The sequence below is a fragment of the Girardinichthys multiradiatus genome, chromosome 6 (genome assembly GCF_021462225.1).
Source record: "Girardinichthys multiradiatus isolate DD_20200921_A chromosome 6, DD_fGirMul_XY1, whole genome shotgun sequence".
In the NCBI taxonomy this organism is placed as follows: domain Eukaryota; kingdom Metazoa; phylum Chordata; class Actinopteri; order Cyprinodontiformes; family Goodeidae; genus Girardinichthys; species Girardinichthys multiradiatus.
Genome location: NC_061799.1, coordinates 4,955,277 through 4,972,361, shown reverse-complemented (window position 1 = coordinate 4,972,361; position 17,085 = coordinate 4,955,277). Strand labels below are relative to the sequence as shown.

The 17,085-nt window shown below is 40.3% G+C and overlaps 1 protein-coding gene across 2 annotated transcripts in view; it reads right to left on the bottom strand.

Annotated features, from left to right (window-relative positions):
• Window positions 1–7,674: 7,674 nt before the first annotated feature.
• The window catches only part of kcnn1a (potassium intermediate/small conductance calcium-activated channel, subfamily N, member 1a), a 137,473-nt gene continuing 128,062 nt past the window's right edge, over window positions 7,675–17,085 (bottom strand). For both annotated transcript variants that reach the window (XM_047369203.1, XM_047369204.1), the window contains 2 exons: window positions 14,164–14,233; window positions 7,675–9,684 (listed from right to left, as the gene is read on the bottom strand). In XM_047369203.1, coding sequence (XP_047225159.1) covers window positions 9,379–9,684; window positions 14,164–14,233 — 376 coding nt within the window. In that variant the 3' untranslated portion in view covers window positions 7,675–9,378. The remainder of the gene's footprint in view (window positions 9,685–14,163; window positions 14,234–17,085) is intronic.

Sequence of the window (17,085 nt, the reverse complement as noted above, 5' to 3'; positions counted from 1 at the left end):
AAGTAATGTCTGTGAGTAAATAGTCAGTGAATCCATTCAAAATATCCTATCTCCAAGGATTACAGTCCATCTGTGTTTGTGGTATAACTGAATATTACAAAGTATCTGTAAAACTGAACACTACCTAGCTCTTTTCTGTTTCATTTCAGTTTTTTACCATTCATCGGACTTTTGCAGCTGGTCATTTATGTGAAGCAAGAAAATAAAATGCTCCTGTACTGATTCTAGATTTTACAAAGGTGTGGAAATTTTAGTCCCCCCTTCATGACAGGTAATCTTCCATAAGCCTTCATGAATCGTGATGTGTTCAATAGTTTCAGTATTGGAATGGAGGGTAGCCATGTACGGGAAGAGGCAACAGCAAAGGGTCATTGTTCATTAGCTCAAGTTGAAAAGAAAAAAACCCCGACAATCTTGGTTGATTAAGTTCCACTCAAAAAACTCAAGTTAAAAAAATACACTTAAATGAAGTCAGTCAAGACTGAAGAAGAGTGGGCATGTTCACTGTCACATGATTTGACTTGGACTCATTTAATAATGAAGCAGTTTGGAGATATATAGGACTAAGGGAAACAAATGCTATTAGATTTAATGGTCAAAATGTATTTTTTAATATCACCATCCTTTTGTTAAACAAGATGCTAGCTGAACAGTAAGCTAACATCAGTCATGAATTTTTGCAGGTGAAAGGACAAATTCTGTACCCCTTAATGCTCAAAGAACTGGACCATATTTTGCTTTCCTGCTGAGAGTTACCAAGCAACAGGTCTGCACAGTAAATATAAAGCCAGCCCCAGCTGCCACTGGTTAAATAAGCAACCTAGTTAAAAAGGTGCTGCATATAACCACAGTCAGTTTTTTTTTATATGAAACATGGTGCATTGTGTTAAATGGAGACTTGTAGGTAGAAAAATAGTCTGCTGATGGCCAGATGTACAAATCACTACCCACTGAGCGTTTTTGGGGTAAAGATATGATGCCCTGGACTGGCGCGCCCAACCCCCCTAACCTGCTAGCCATCTCACACCAAAACTAACTTTCACATCCTTCCCTGCTGGAAGTGGCTCATCATGGCAGGATGGAGCTGAATGATGAAGGATAGACAGAGTAGGGCTTTGTTTGCAATAAGGTTGCTGCTTTAGTCTGTTGTGGTAAAGAAGGAATGGATCTGAAAGCTGAAGCTCTCAATGTACTGGTGCATCTACTATTACTATATGAATGTGGTATACTTGAAGGAATGCTATTGGTTGAAATGTTATCATGGTTATTATTCAGGTTATTCAAAGGCAGGTTCAGTTACTGGCTGAACAGGATTAGCAATAAAAAAATGACTCCCGTGGTCTAAAAGGTAAGATGGTCCTGAGACATGGATCATGTCCGGGAGAATAATATTTGAGACACCATCTATCCATTGTCTTCCACTAATTCGAGATCAGATTGCTGGTGTAACAGGTCCAGGAGGGAAACCCAGACATTTCCTTTGCTTATATCTTGGATCTTTTCCTTTTATGACCCATATCTCATGGTCATAGGTGAGGGTTGGAACATAGACAGATTGGTGAATCCAAAACTTTGCTTTATGAGGCTCAGCTCTTTCTTCACCTAAAAAGACTGGAGCAGCACCTGCATTACTGCAGATGAAGCCCTAATCTGTCTGTTCCATCCTACCATCCTTTGTGAACAAGACCCAAAGATACTTAAAGTCATCCCCTTGAAGCAGACCTTCCACCTTTTTCCATTTGAGAACCATGGCCTCAAACATATTTGCTCCAGTGCATGCTGAAGGTCGTGGCCTGAAGAAGCCAGCAGACTGAAACACAGGCAGCTGAAATGAATTGCTTAGGCTCAGAGAAAGGGTGATGAGCTTTGTCATTTGGAGACAGCTTGGATTGGAGCTGCTGGTCCTCTGCATTGAAAGGAAAAAAATATGTATACACACCTTCGGACCTAAGAAGACATTGGGATCACCCATTATCATGGGGATATTCTAAGTTTCCCTGCTGGCCCTGTTACCTTAGCGATAAGGACCCTTATGTATCAAACTTTTCAGAAATACTCTTAAGAATGGACTTAAAACATTAAAAGTTAAACTGAAGCGTAGGACCAAATCTCAAGCATCAGTCTCAGTGCTGGTTTAGAACATGTTGCTGTGCAGCAAAGCTGGTTATGGGTGATATAGTGAGAAGCTTAAGAACAGCCTTTCTACTGGTGACACTTCAGCTGTATGGACTGGTCTGAGAAACCTGACTGCCTACAAGAGCCCCTCCACCCATCCTGAACAGAGTCGTCTCCTGGCCAACCGTCTGAATGGCTTCTACTGCAGACATGACAAGAAGCCATTCACACCTCAAATCATCCCCTCTACATCCCATTCAGGAACAAATTCCTCCCATAAAGCAACCAACCCCCCACCATCAGATCCTCTGCCTGCACTAAAGATCTCCGAGGAAGAGGTAAACAGGCTCTTTCAGCGCATGAAAACAAAGACAGCTGGAGGACCTGATAACGTCTCCCCATCATGTCTGAAAGCCTGTGCACATCAACTTGCTCCGATCCTCACAAGGATCTTCAACAAGTCACTGGAGAAATGTGACGTCCCCTCCTGCCTCAAACGATCCACCATCATCCCGGTTCCCAAGAAACCCACCATCATAGGATTAAATGACTACAGGCCTGTAGCCCTGATGTCTGTGGTCATGAAATCCTTTGAGCGGCTGGTGTTGAAGCACCTGAAAGACATCACAGGCCCCCTGCTGGACCCCCTGCAATTTGCTTAACGAGCAAACAGGTCAGCAGATGATGCTGTTAACTTAGGTCTACACATCATCCTGCGACACCTCGACCACCCATTGACATACGCCAGGATCCTGTTTGTAGACTTCAGCTCGGCCTTCAACACTATCATACCAGACATCCTCCACCAGAAGCTAACACAGCTCAACGTCCCAGCCTCCACCTGTCAGTGGATCAACAGCTTCCTGAAAGACCGACAGCAGCAGGTGAGACTGGGGAGCATCTTCTCCCGATCCAGATCAATAAGTACTGGTGCCCCGCAGGGGTGTGTTCTATCCCCACTCCTCTTCTCTCTGTACACAAATGACTGCACATCATCGGACTCGTCCGTGAAACTCCTTAAGTTTGCAGACGACACCACTGTCATTGGACTGATCCAGGACGGTGATGAGTCTGCATACAGACAGCAGGTGGATCGGCTGGTACACTGCTGCGGTCAGAACTACCTTGAACTGAACCCACTCAAGACTGTGGAAATGGTGGTGGACGTTCGGAGAACACCACCCCCATACACCATCCTCAACAACACTGTATCGGCCGTGGACCACTTCAGGTTCTTAGGAACCACCCTCTCTGAGGACCTGAGATGGTCTTCGCACATAGGCACTGTTCGAAAGAAGGCCCAGCAGAGACTCTACTTCCTGAGGCAATTCAAGAAGTTCAACCTTCCACAGGAGCTGTTGGTCATCTTCTACACTGCCATAATTCAGTATGTCCTGTCTTCATCCATCTCAGTGTGGTTTGGCTCATCCACAAAACAGGACAGGTCCAGACTGCAACAAATAATCAGGTCTGCAGAGAGAATAATCAGAGCTGACCTTCCCTCCATCCAGGACTTATACAGGTCTAGGGTCAAGAAAAGAGCTGCCAAAATCTCTGCAGACCCCACACACCCTGCACATAAACTGTTTAGAGTTTTACGTTCAGGCCGCCGCCACAGAGCACTGTTCACTAAAACCAGCCGCCACAAAGACAGTTTCTTCCCCCAGGCTGTTTCTCTGATGAACATTCAATAGAGTACAGAACAACAGCATACAGATGTTGCAAATGCACCTTTTCTATTAGATATGTGTATATTGTACATTGTAAATTGTAAATGTGTATATTCTGTAATGCAGAATATTGCATTGTACATTGTATATTGTACATTGTAAATTGTAAATTTGTATATTCTGTAATGCAAAAACAGAACAAAAGAGCAAAGTGTACCGGAGTCAAATTCCTTGTTTGTATGCATGGACTTGGCAATAAAGCTGATTCTGATTCTGATTCTGATATATGTAGAAAACCCCAGGCAAGGACCAATCACTGAATCAATTTTCTTACTTAAGAATATTCTCAGAGAAATGCAAGATCAAATTTGGAAAATCTTAAAACAAGTTCCCATTCAGCACAATAATGTTTTATTTATTTTGTGTATAAAGCATGTCTGAAATAATCCAACATATTCATGTAGTAAATTAGACACAAGCAATTTCCTGTTTGTTCCATTCATTTCTTGGTGATACATTTGAAACAGGGGGTGGTTAACTTAGTTGTGTATAGAAACACAAAATTTAATGCTGCATCATCACTGCAGCCATGGAGAGGACAGTGCTGCGATTTCTGGAGTGGAGTGTACCCAGGATCCTGCATTAATGATGATAGAACATTTATCTGAAATGCAAGGTTTTCATTTTTCATTTATTTATTTTCACATAAACTGAGGATTAATAACCTTTTTAAATAATTTTATCCATCCTGGGAGATTTGCATACTTCTCTGTCTTCTCAGTTCCATCACATGCCCCTACTGGCATCTCCTAACCAGTTGAGAGACCTCTGGAGCATTCTTAAATAACCGGGAGAGTAAGAGTTATTCTTAGCCTTAAGAATTTTGATAACTTCCATTTACACTTAAGTCTGGAAGTAGAAGTGACTTTCTGAAATTCTCAACACTGAAAAGTTTTAGAAGTTTGATAAATACGAGCCATGATCTCAGATTTTGGAAGACTGTGGAAAAAATGCTACTAAATTTTTAACAGATGTCTTGTCTACCATTGGGCTTAATATGGTCTAAAACATTCGTAGACACCTGAAGTAAAATTAGACATATAAGTCTAAATTAGCTGATAGTATAGAGAATAGGTAGAAGTGACCATATATATATATATATATATACGCACACACAGACACACATGGCCAGAGTTTCTCCATTAAGCTCACAGTGATCGGATGTCGGTCTAGTGATGAAGAGTTGACAAGTTTAGGCTGGGGCTTAAACTTGTCAACTCTTCATCACTTCATCACTAGACCAACATCTGATCACTGTGAGCTTATATATATGTGTGTGTGTGTGTGTATATATATATATATATATATATATATATATATATATATATATATATATATACACACACACAGGTATATACACTGCTAAAAAAAATAAAGGGAACACTTCAACAACACAATATAACTTCAAGTAAATCAAACTTGTGTGAAATCAAACTGTCCACTTAGGAAGCAACACTGATTGACAATCAATTTCACATGTTGTTGTACAAATGGAAAAGACAACAGGGGGAAATCTTTGGCGATTAGCAAGACACACTCAATAAAGGAGTGGTTCTGCAGGTGGGGACCACAGACCACTTCTCAGTACCTATGCTTTCTGGCTGATGTTTTGGTCACTTTTGAATGTTGGTGGTGCTTTCACACTCGTGGTAGCATGAGACGGACTCTACAACCCACACAAGTGGCTCAGGTAGTGCAGCTCATCCAGGATGGCACATCAATGTGAGCTGTGGCAAGAAGGTTTGCTGTGTCTGTCAGCGTAGTGTCCAGAGCCTGGAGGCGCTACCAGGAGATGTGGAGGAGGCTGTAGGAGGGCAACAACCCCTGCAAAATAACCTCCAGCAGGCCACAAATGTGCATGTGTCTGCACAAACGGTTAGAAACTGACTCCATGAGGATGGTATGAGGGCCCGACGTCCACAAATGGGGGTTGTGCTCACAGCCCAACACCGTGCAGGACGCTTGGCATTTGCTATAGAACACCAGGATCGGCAAATTCGCCACTGGCGCCCTGTGCTCTTCACAGATGAGAGCAGGTTCACACTGAGCACATGTGACAGACGTGACAGAGTCTGGAGACACCGTGGACAGTGATCTGCTGCCTGCAACATCCTTCAGCATGACCGGTTTGGCAGTGGGTCAGTAATGATGTTGGGTGGTATTTCTTTGGAGGGCCGCACAGCCCTCCATGTGCTCAACAGAGGTAGCCTGACTGCCATTAGGTACCGAGATGAGATCCTCAGACCCCTTGTGAGACCAGATGCTGGTGACGTTGGTCCTGGGTTCCTTCTAATGCAGGACAATGCTAGACCTCAGTTCCTGCAAGATGAAGACATTGAAACTATGGAATGGCCCGCCCGTTCCCCAGACCTGAATCCGATTGAGCACATCTGGGACATCATGTCTCGCTCCATTCACCAAAGGCACGTTGCACCACAGACTGTCCAGGAGTTGGCGGATTCTTTAGTCCAGGTCTGGGAGGAGATCCATCAGGAGACCATCCATCGTCACATCAGGAGCATGCCCAGGCATTGTAGGAAGGTCATACAGGCACGTGGAGGCCACACACAATACTGAGCCTCATTGTGACTTGTTTTAAGGATATTACATCAAAGTTGGATCAGCCTGTAGTGTGTTTTTCCACTTTAATTTTGTGTGTGACTCCAAATCCAGGCCTCCATTGGTTAATAAATTAGATTTCCATTGATGATTTTTGTATGATTTTGTTGTCAGCACATTTAACTTTGTACAGAACAAAGTATTCGATGAGAATATTTCATTCATTCAGATCTAGGATGTGTTATTTGAGTGTTCCCTTTACTTTTTTGAGCAGTGTATATATACCTGTGCGTGTGCGTGTGTGTGTGTGTGTGTGTGTGTGTGTATACTGAAGACTTTTGCAACGTTCTATAACTAAAATTAATGAAGTAATGGTGGTCCAGACTTTGACAAAATCATGACGTTCCAAAGGTTCCACAAAAGCTTAATATTAAAGGATTAGTTCAGATTCGTTTAAAGTGAAGTTCTGCAAAGTTATTATCAGTTTCCTTATCTGTAGTAGAATAATGTCATGTTGCTGTAAGTTTGTTGGGAAAAAAACGCAAAGTATCAAATTTAATAGTGGTGTGTTCTGAGATCTGCTAACATAGTGTAATTTATTAGCTGTGAGTGTCCACCAATACAAGTATATCTTTACCTTTCCAATAAGATCTTAGTAATTAACACATTTTTACCGCAGGTAATAGCACTATTAACAATGATACCTTAGCAGAACCTGACTTAAAAAATCCACATGAACTCTTTAACATTTAAGTAGCATCTTGATGGGGGCTATGCCTGGTCTGAACACTGAAGTCACAGCTATTGTTCAGTGGGATGTTCCTATTGTTCAAAGGCCACTGTCTCTACATGTTATGTTAAGCATAATATATATTGGCAAAGAAACAAATTTGTTTAAGTGTTGCTTTCCTTTGCTCACAGATTCACTGGAGCTTGCAATTTAATTATTTTGTTGTGATCTCTTCTGTGGTTTTTGCAATCTAGGAGATGAACCATTGTTTAAGAATTGTTTCATAGTAGGGAATGATAACATAAATTTGACTTTTATATTTCAAATTCTGCGAAAATCAGAAAGTAAACTTTTTGCACATTGCAAAAATGCCATTTAGTGGCTTAGTTTTCAAAATCTAACCAGTAAGTTAAGCTAATCTAACTTTAATTTCATATTTACAGTTCAGACGGAGTGATAACAGTCAGACAGTCAGCAAGAAAGCCAGGTAGAAACAAATTGTTTTTTTCTCAGGGGAAGAGGGATCAGTTCACTGTTCTGTAAGTTGCTCCAACACTTTTATTGTACCCTTTAAATATTCTTTTGTAACTGATTTTCTTTTTCACCTCAGATTTTAAACAGGGAATGCATTACAGAATTAACATTGCTGCAGCTCACTAAGATCTGCAAATCTAAAATGCTAGATATCCTAGTTAAAAAAGTAAAAATGTATTTAAAAAAGGATAGAAAGCAACAGACAAAGAAGTAACATAATCAATCAAAATTGTGAATTATCAACCCAGGAAAAGTGTGATCTCTTGTTATTGTTCAACAGAAACATGCAAAAGAGCCAGGTTTGTTTCTCAGTTCGACCAGTGATGTGTGGCTGTGTGGCTGTATAACAGCACGATTCAAGCCATGCCGTTTCCAAAAGACCACAGGAAGCTCTAATTATTGGTGAGACAGGTAGTCTACTTCATTTTTCATCATGGTGGGCAGCAATGAGCAAGAAGTGAGCTCTCTGTTAGACTAACAAATATTTTCTAAATTAATCTCTGAATTTTTAATTTGTTACTGTTAGTAGAAATAAAAAAAATATATATGTTTGGCGTTGCAGTGTAATGGAGGCAATGATATGCATTACATTAAGACAGTTTTTTTACATTTTTGGAGAGGAATGTATCTGAAAAAGGAATGCAATGCTGTATTCAGACTGTTAACATTGTAAAAAAGCTTTGAAATTAGTAATTAAATAACCCTCTACTATTTATACATTCAGGCACTGAAAAATCACATGTCAATATGTAACTAAAAAAGATAGTTGCTCTCTTTTTTCCTTGGTAAGAACAAGGAAGCTGATACCTTGAAGTTGGCAAACGAGTACATTTTTCCTACCTTATAGTAATGCCATATGCACCCTCTTTGCAATTCTTTCATGTGACAGTTTCTCCTCTCCTTTAAGTGCATTTTCAGACACTAACCTGAAGTCAGGGTTTTCAAGGTTTCTCCTAAAGCTTTCACCCTAAACTATGAGAAAGACTCCATGACACTTGTCTCTTGTGAAGGGAATCAAATGGTTTATCTCGCTCTTCTCCTTGGACAAACAGAGAAACGGACACATGGGTGGAGAGATGTCCTCCATGGCCTCAGAGGGCCAGCAGGTGACCCGAGGACCTCCGCTCCACAGACCAACATCCTCCCGTGTGGTTAAGGACTCTCCGGTGTGATAGCCAGCTCTCACCCCAGCGACCCTGAACTCAGTCATTTTTTTAACTATACAAGGGCTTTTACAAAAAAGCTAACAGGAACAGCCATACAATGGCTAAAACATAAACCATATCTCTACTTTATCTGTCATTTAAAATTTTTTTTTCTCTTTGACATTTTTTGGATGCATTTGTGTTTTTCTGTTAATTGTTTGCCTTTGCTTTTCTATTCGAGTAGCTCTAATCCAGAACTGTGCTGAGAGGCTCAGTCACAGAGGAACTGGATTTTGGAGGTTTTGGATTTTTTTTGGTTGATGTGGGAGAAGGAAAAAAGGGAGAGACTGAGAGACAGAGAGAGAGAGAGACAGACAGAGAGAGAGAGAGAGAGAAAGAGAATAGAGGTGAGCATTAGGTCATAGGTCAAGATATGGATTCATTATTAGTCCAGACATGGACTTGCAGTGGATGCAGGGACAGCTTTGGATTGGATAGAATGTGGTGAAGGATTTTTCTGGAAAATGTGTGGCTTGATAAGGGGATAACAGAGGGTTTGTCAAGGTTATCCACTGTCAGAAGACGTGTGTGGTGCTGTGGAGGGAGAGCGCCGCCTACGGGTGGTGGAAGTCCAAGATCTCTCTGAGCGTTCGGAACGCTCTGACGCTAGAGAGGCAGGTCGAAAGCGGTGAACAAAGCCGTCCAGGAAGTCTTGCTGCTGTTGGGTTATGGCTTGGGAGATGAGGCAGGGCAGTGCCTGCAGGCTGCCCGCCACTGAGTCTAGTTTGTCCTCCAATGTGCCGATGCGCTTGTCCAGCTCTTCGCTTCTCTCCTGCAGCTCCGACACCAAATCATACATCACATTCTGGGTCTAACGAAGAAGAGAAAGTAAATGTGTTTCAGGAGAACAGAGATATGGAGAAAACTGAGAAAGAAACTAGAATAAAATAGGTAAGAAAAAGTTGTTTTACAATTTAATATTCAAAAACCTGTTGAACATGAACTAATATTAAAACCCTCATACTTAGCAAAAAACGGTTCATGTTCATCATAAGATCAAACACCCAACTAAGTTCATTACTCACTGAAAATAAAATACTGTTTAGAGGCAGAAAGAACTGGAGCCGCACAGTTTCAGCGTGTCAGCATAGATTATATCTTCTCATAGATTTAACAATCAGCCTCTCCAGTACATTTATAGCCAGATAAAGTTTTTAATGCTTTCTGCATTTGATTGAGAAGATCCATTTATGTAATTAAAAGGGTTTCCATTATGAACGCACTTATTGTTCTGCAGAGCCAGCAGTGGTGGCCAGTCTTACCATATGTGTTTTTGCAACAATTGAAAGAGAATGTGCTGTTATCATTGTAATATTTTATAAGTGAATCATGAAAATCTATGTGCATGTACAGGGGTTGGACAATGAAACTGAAACACCTGTCTTTTTTCTGTGGGAGGTTTCATGGCTAAATTGGACCAGCCTGGTAGCCAGTCTTCACTGATTACACATTGCACCAGTAAGAGCAGAGTGTGAAGGTTCAATTAGCAGGGTAAGAGCACAGTTTTTCTCAAAATATTGAAATGCACACAACATTATGGGTGACATACCAGAGTTCAAAAGAGGACAAATTGTTGGTGCATGTCTTGCTAGCGCATTTGTGACCAAGACAGCAAGTCTTTGTGATGTATCAAGAGCCACGGTATCCAGGGTAATGTCAGCATACCACCAAGAAGGACGAACCACATCCAACAGGATTAACTGTGGACGCAAGAGGAAGCTGTCTGAAAGGGATGTTCGGGTGCTAACCCGGATTGTATCCAAAAAACATAAAACCACGGCTGCCCAAATTACGGCAGAATTAAATGTGCACCTCAACTCTCCTGTTTCCACCAGAACTGTCCGTCGGGAGCTCCACAGGGTTAATATACTGGTCCTTCTCAAAATATTAGCATATTGTGATAAAGTTCATTATTTTCCATAATGTAATGATGAAAATTTAACATTCATATATTTTAGATTAATTGCACACTAACTGAAATATTTCAGGTATTTTATTGTCTTAATACGGATGATTTTGGCATACAACTCATGAAAACCCAAAATTCCTATCTCACAAAATTAGCATATCATTAAAAGGGTCTCTAAACGAGCTATGAACCTAATCATCTGAATCAACGAGTTAACTCTAAACACCTGCAAAAGATTCCTGAGGCCTTTAAAACTCCCAGCCTGGTTCATCACTCAAAACCCCAATCATGGGTAAGACTGCCGACCTGACTGCTGTCCAGAAGGCCACTATTGACACCCTCAAGCAAGAGGGTAAGACACAGAAAGAAATTTCTGAACAAATAGGCTGTTCCCAGAGTACTATATCAAGGCACCTCAGTGTGGAAGAAAACGCTGCACAACGAGAAGAGGTGACTGGACCCTGAGGATGATTGTGGAGAAGGGCCGATTCCAGACCTTGGAGGACCTGCGGAAGCAGTGGACTGAGTCTGGAGTAGAAACATCCAGAGCCACCGTGCACAGGCGTGTCCAGGAAATGGGCTACAGGTGCTGCATTCACCAGGTCAAGCCACTTTTGAACCAGAAACAGCAGCAGAAGCGCCTGACCTGGGCTACAGAGAAGCAGCACTGGACTGTTGCTCAGTGGTCCAAAGTACTTTTTTCGGATGAAAGCAAATTCTGCATGTCATTCGGAGATCAAGGTACCAGAGTCTGGAGGAAGACTGGGGAGAAGGAAATGCCAAAATGCCAGAAGTCCAGTGTCAAGTACCCACTGTCAGTGATGGTCTGGGGTGCCTTGTCAGCTGCTGGTGTTGGTCCACTGTGTTTTATCAAGGGCAGGGTTAATGCAGCTAGCTATCAGGAGATTTTGGAGCACTTCATGCTTCCATCTGCTGAAAAGCTTTATGGAGATGAAGATTTCATTTTTCAGCACGACCTGGCACCTGCTCACAGTGCCAAAACCACTGGTAAATGGTTTACTGACCATGGTATCACTGTGCTCAATTGGCCTGCCAACTCTCCTGACCTGAACCCCATAGAGAATCTGTGGGATATTGTGAAGAGAACGTTGAGAGACTCAAGAACCAACACTCTGGATGAGCTAAAGGAAGCATCCTGGGCCTCCATAAGACCTCAGCAGTGCCACAGGCTGATTGCCTCCATGCCACGCCGCATTGAAGCAGTCATTTCTGCAAAAGGATTCCCAATCAAGTATTGAGTGCATAACTGTACATGATTATTTGAAGGTTGACGTTTTTTGTATTAAAAACACTTTTATTTTATTGGTCGGATGAAATATGCTAATTTTGTGAGATAGGAATTTTGGGTTTTCATGAGCTGTATGCCAAAATCTTCCGTATTAAGACAATAAAAGACCTGAAATATTTCAGTTAGTGTGCAATGAATCTAAAATATATGAATGTTAAATTTTCATCATTACATTATGGAAAATAATGAACTTTATCACAATATGCTAATATTTTGAGAAGGACCTGTACATGGCCGGGCTGCTATAGCCAAACCTTTGGTCACTCATGCCAATGCCAAACGTCGGTTTCAATGGTGCAAGGAGCGCAAATCTTGGGCTGTGGACAATGTGAAACATGTAACGTTCTCTGATGAGTCCACCTTTACTGTTTTCCCCACATCCGGGAGAGTTACGGTGTGGAGAAGCTCCAAAGAAGCGTACCACCCACACTGTTGCATGCCCAGAGTGAAGCATGGGGGTGGATCAGTGATGGTTTGGGCTGCCATATCATGGCATTCCCTCGGCCCAATACTTGTGGTAGATGGGCGCGTCACTGCCAAGGACTACTGAACCAGTCTTGAGGACCATGTGCATCCAATGGTTCAAACATTGTATCCTGAAGGCGGTGCCGTGTATCAGGATGACAATGCACCAATACATACAGCAAGACTGGTGAAAGATTGGTTTGATGAACATGAAAGTGAAGTTGAACATCTCCCATGGCCTGCACAGTCACCAGATCTAAATATTATTGAGCCACTTTGGGGTGTTTTGGAGGAGCGAGTCAGGAAACGTTTTCCTCCACCAGTATCACGTAGTGACCTGGCCACTATCCTGCAAGAAGAATGTCTTAAAATCCCTCTAACCACTGTGCAGGACGTGTATATGTCATTCCCAAGATGAATTGACGCTGTATTGGCCACAAAAGGAGGCCCTACACCATACTACTAAATTATTGTGGTCTAAAACCAGGTGTTTCAGTTTCATTGTCCAACCCATGTATATATACATGTATACACACCTTCGGACCTAAGAAGACATTGGGATCACCCATTATCATGGGGATATTCTAGGTTTCCCTGCTGGTCCTGTTACCTTAGCAATAAGGACCCTTATGTATCAAACTTTTCAGAAATACTCTTAAGAATGGACTTAAAACATTAAAAGTTAAACTGAAGCGTAGGACCAAATCTCAAGCGTCAGTCTCAGTGCTGGTTTAGAACATGTTGCTGTGCAGCAAAGCTGGTTATGGGTGATATATGTAGAAAACCCCAGGCAAGGACCAATCACTGAATCGATTTTCTTACTTAAGAATATTCTCAGAGAAATGCAAGATAAAATTTGGAAAATCTCAAGATAAGTTCCCATTCGGCACAATAATGTTTTATTTATTTTGTGAATAAAGCATGTCTGAAATAATCCAACATCTTCATGTACTAAGAAATTATTGTGGTCTAAAACCAGGTGTTTCAGTTTCATTGTCCAACCCCTGTATGTATGTATTTTTATGTTCAATTACATTCTTAAACTTAAACTCAAAGGACTAAATACAGTTTGGGCTAAAGGTAATCCGACCCCTGGCAATTTTAGATTTCAAATAATTTTCATTTAATCAAGAAGTTTGTTTTTGAAATGAAAAGAGACAGGCAACTCTGAAAAGATAATAAACATATGTAAAAGGAGTATTAATTTAAAACAATGTAATTTGCTTTTTTTTTTTATATTTTTCAAAAAATGGCAGATCGAAAAACCTTTATTGCATTACAGCAATCAAACCATTATTTTCCTTGCTGAGCAACTTTTTTGCATCTCTACCACTTCTAATTTTTTACAGATTACTGATGATTTATCTATTCTTAAACTTCACACTCACTGCAGATTTATTTTATAAAAGATTACAGAAACACTTTCCTGTAACTTTGCATCTTACTGTATTTGAAATGTAGAAAAGTTGTGAATTAGCCTTTTTTTAGTACATACATTTTTTCCATTTTTTAATTTTCAACAAAATATAAAACAGTCAGTTGAACTTTAAGATATGGGCAGTTTAGCGTATAAATTACACGCTACTTCAAAATCAAAGAAGACTTGCCTTTGCAAGGTCCACCAAAGTGTTAGCCTGATCGTTGAGTTTTCTCTGCTCCATCTTCACACTGCGCAGTCTGGGTGGGGGCAAGGGGGGATGTTAACAGGAGAAAGACAGAAGACAAAGTAGAGAAAGAAGGATGCAATGATAAATGTGGAGAAAAGAGAGCAGGAAGGAGAAGATATGTGGTTTTAAGGAATAAAGAAGGGGAGAGAAAAGACCGATAAAGAAGAAAGGAAGAGGAGGAAAATACATTTTATTAGCAGTGTTCTCATATCAGTCAGACTCAAATGAGATGCATGCATTACAAAAATGTCTTTCAAACATGTGCATACATATACTTTGCAAAACTGTATATATACATATACAGTACAAAGAGATGTGCATAAAAGCAAGCATACTCGGTCTTGGTAAATAAACTGCCAACCAAAACATGCAGAGTTACAGAAGCATACTACACTCATTTTAAATGATTTTAAAGATTGTGACAAGATCTATTTTTGCAATTAACATTTTTAATCATCATAAGACATCAGCAGGTGTTGTTGAAATGATGGAAAGTTATTATTCTGAGATATCTTATCTGTCTTGTTACAAACAGGGGTGGGCGATGGGGCGGTTTTCTATCTACTTTTTAGGGAAGAAGCAGAAAATGGCAAAATAAAGCCTCTGAGAAGTCAGAGGGTTTCTTTGGTAAATAAAGTAGTTAATAGTTTACCATTAAAAGTTTACTGTATTTTCATAACCTTTCCTGGTGAATTTGAATCATGTTTGTCTCAATTTCCTAAATGTTGAATAAAAATATTGGAAGTGAAAAACACCTTCAGTCCTCTTCAGTGACAAGATTCTCCAACTATCAACAGTTGAAATGATAAATTAGGTCACCATAAACAGACTTCATAGCTTGCATTGCTTCTTTACTAACTTTTCTCTTATGGATGCACTGAACACATGACTGAATGAAACCTTACAGGAAGTTAACCAGCCAGAAATTTTTTTTTTTTTACTGTATTAGCGGGATAACACCAGATAGTACAAAAAAACGTAGTGCAATATAATAACAAGATGTCCCTGAAGTTCAACTTTTCACAGGCATTTGGTTTTTTTAATGAGACATTATTATTAAAGATCATTATAGGGTTGTAGTGCAGCTTATTGTTTATTAAATAATTTCTCTAATGTGATACTGCAGATATTGAGGATTATGTAGAAATCATCATGACACGAAGTATCTTGTGATTCCCATCTCTACTCTTACTTATTTACTCTGAAATCTAGAAAATCTTTACAGACTATTATCGTTTGATTTTTGGGACAAGGTTCGTGCCAAAGTTATATATATGTAAAATGATCAGGCAGCATGGGAAAGATTTTCATTGTTATGCAGATGATACTCAGCTTTATTTATCCATGAATCCTGATGAGCCCAACTAGTTAGATAGACTACAAGCATGTCTCGAAGACATAAAAACATGGATTACTTTAAATTTTCTGCTTCTAAATTCAGGCAAGACAAAAGTTGTCATCTTTGGACCGGAGTCTGTGAAAATGAAACTGCTTAGTCAATCACTTAACCTGTATGACATTAAATTGACCTCTGGTAATAAAGTAAAAAACCTTGGTGTTATTTTTCACCAGAAAATGTCATTTAAATCCAATATTAAACAAGTTTCTAGGATTTCCTTCTTTCACCTTTGTAATATTGCCAAAATTAGAACTATCCTGTCCAGGAAAGAAGCTGAAAAACTAATCCATGCATTTGTTACTTCAAGGCTGAACTATTGTAATTCTTTAATATCAGGATGTCCACAAAATGCAGTTAAAAGCCTTCAGCTGATCCAAAATGTTGCTGCAAAAGTTCTGATGAAAATTAAAAAGAGAGATCATATTTCTCCTATTTTAGCTTCCCTTCATTGGGTCCCTGTTAAATCCAGAATAGAATTTAAAATTCTCCTCCTCACATATAAAGCCCTTAATGATCTAGCTCCATCATACATCAGAGATCTGATTGTTCCATATGTTCCTAACAGAGCACTTCGTTCTCAGACTGCAGGTTCACTGGTGGTTCCTAGAGTCTCTAGAAGTAGAATGGGAGGCAGATCCTTTAGTTATCAGGCTCCTCTCCTGTGGAACCAGCTCACAGCTTTAGTCTGTGAGGCAGACACCCTGTCTACTTTTAAGGCTAGGCTTAAAACTTTCCTTCCTAAAGCTTATAGTTAGAGTGGCTTAGGTTATCCTGAGCCATCTCTGTAGTTATGCTGCTATAGGCTTAGGCTGCTGGAGGACATAATGACCACTTTCACTCTCTCTGCTACATTCTCACACTACTGTCTAATTTTGTTGTCTCTATTTTTTCTCTTCATAGAAGCTACACCTGGTCTGGCTCTGTGTTTAGCTGTGACACCTTTCTGGAGGCTTGGCTATTGCAGTCAACAACTTATTGTTCTCTTTGTATAGATGATACACTCGGCTCTTCTTAACCCTGTCTCTCCAGTCAGTCGTGCAAGATGGACGCTCACCCTGAGCCTGGTTCTGTTGGAGTTTTCTTCCTGTTAAAAGGGAGTTTTTCCTCTCCTCTGTTCCTACATGCATGCTCAGTATGAGGGATTGCTGCAACGTCAACGATAGTGGAAATAACTCTCTACTGTTGCTACATGCTCACCTAGGAGGGCTGATTGAAGTCAGAGAATTGATGCAATCTGTTTGGTTAATCATTTTCATGCAAATGTTTGTTTTGTAATAATAATTGTGATTTGTACACTTGACAGTAAATTAGAACTTATGATGTCTTTTAGTGTGGTTTAGTGATAAAATAAAACAACCTAATAAAACCGGTGTCCTGAAATAGCTCATTTTATAATGGGTAGAAAAAGAGCTGGATTTGTATTTGGAGGACTTTGTCTGCAGTGACGAACAGTTATACAGTAT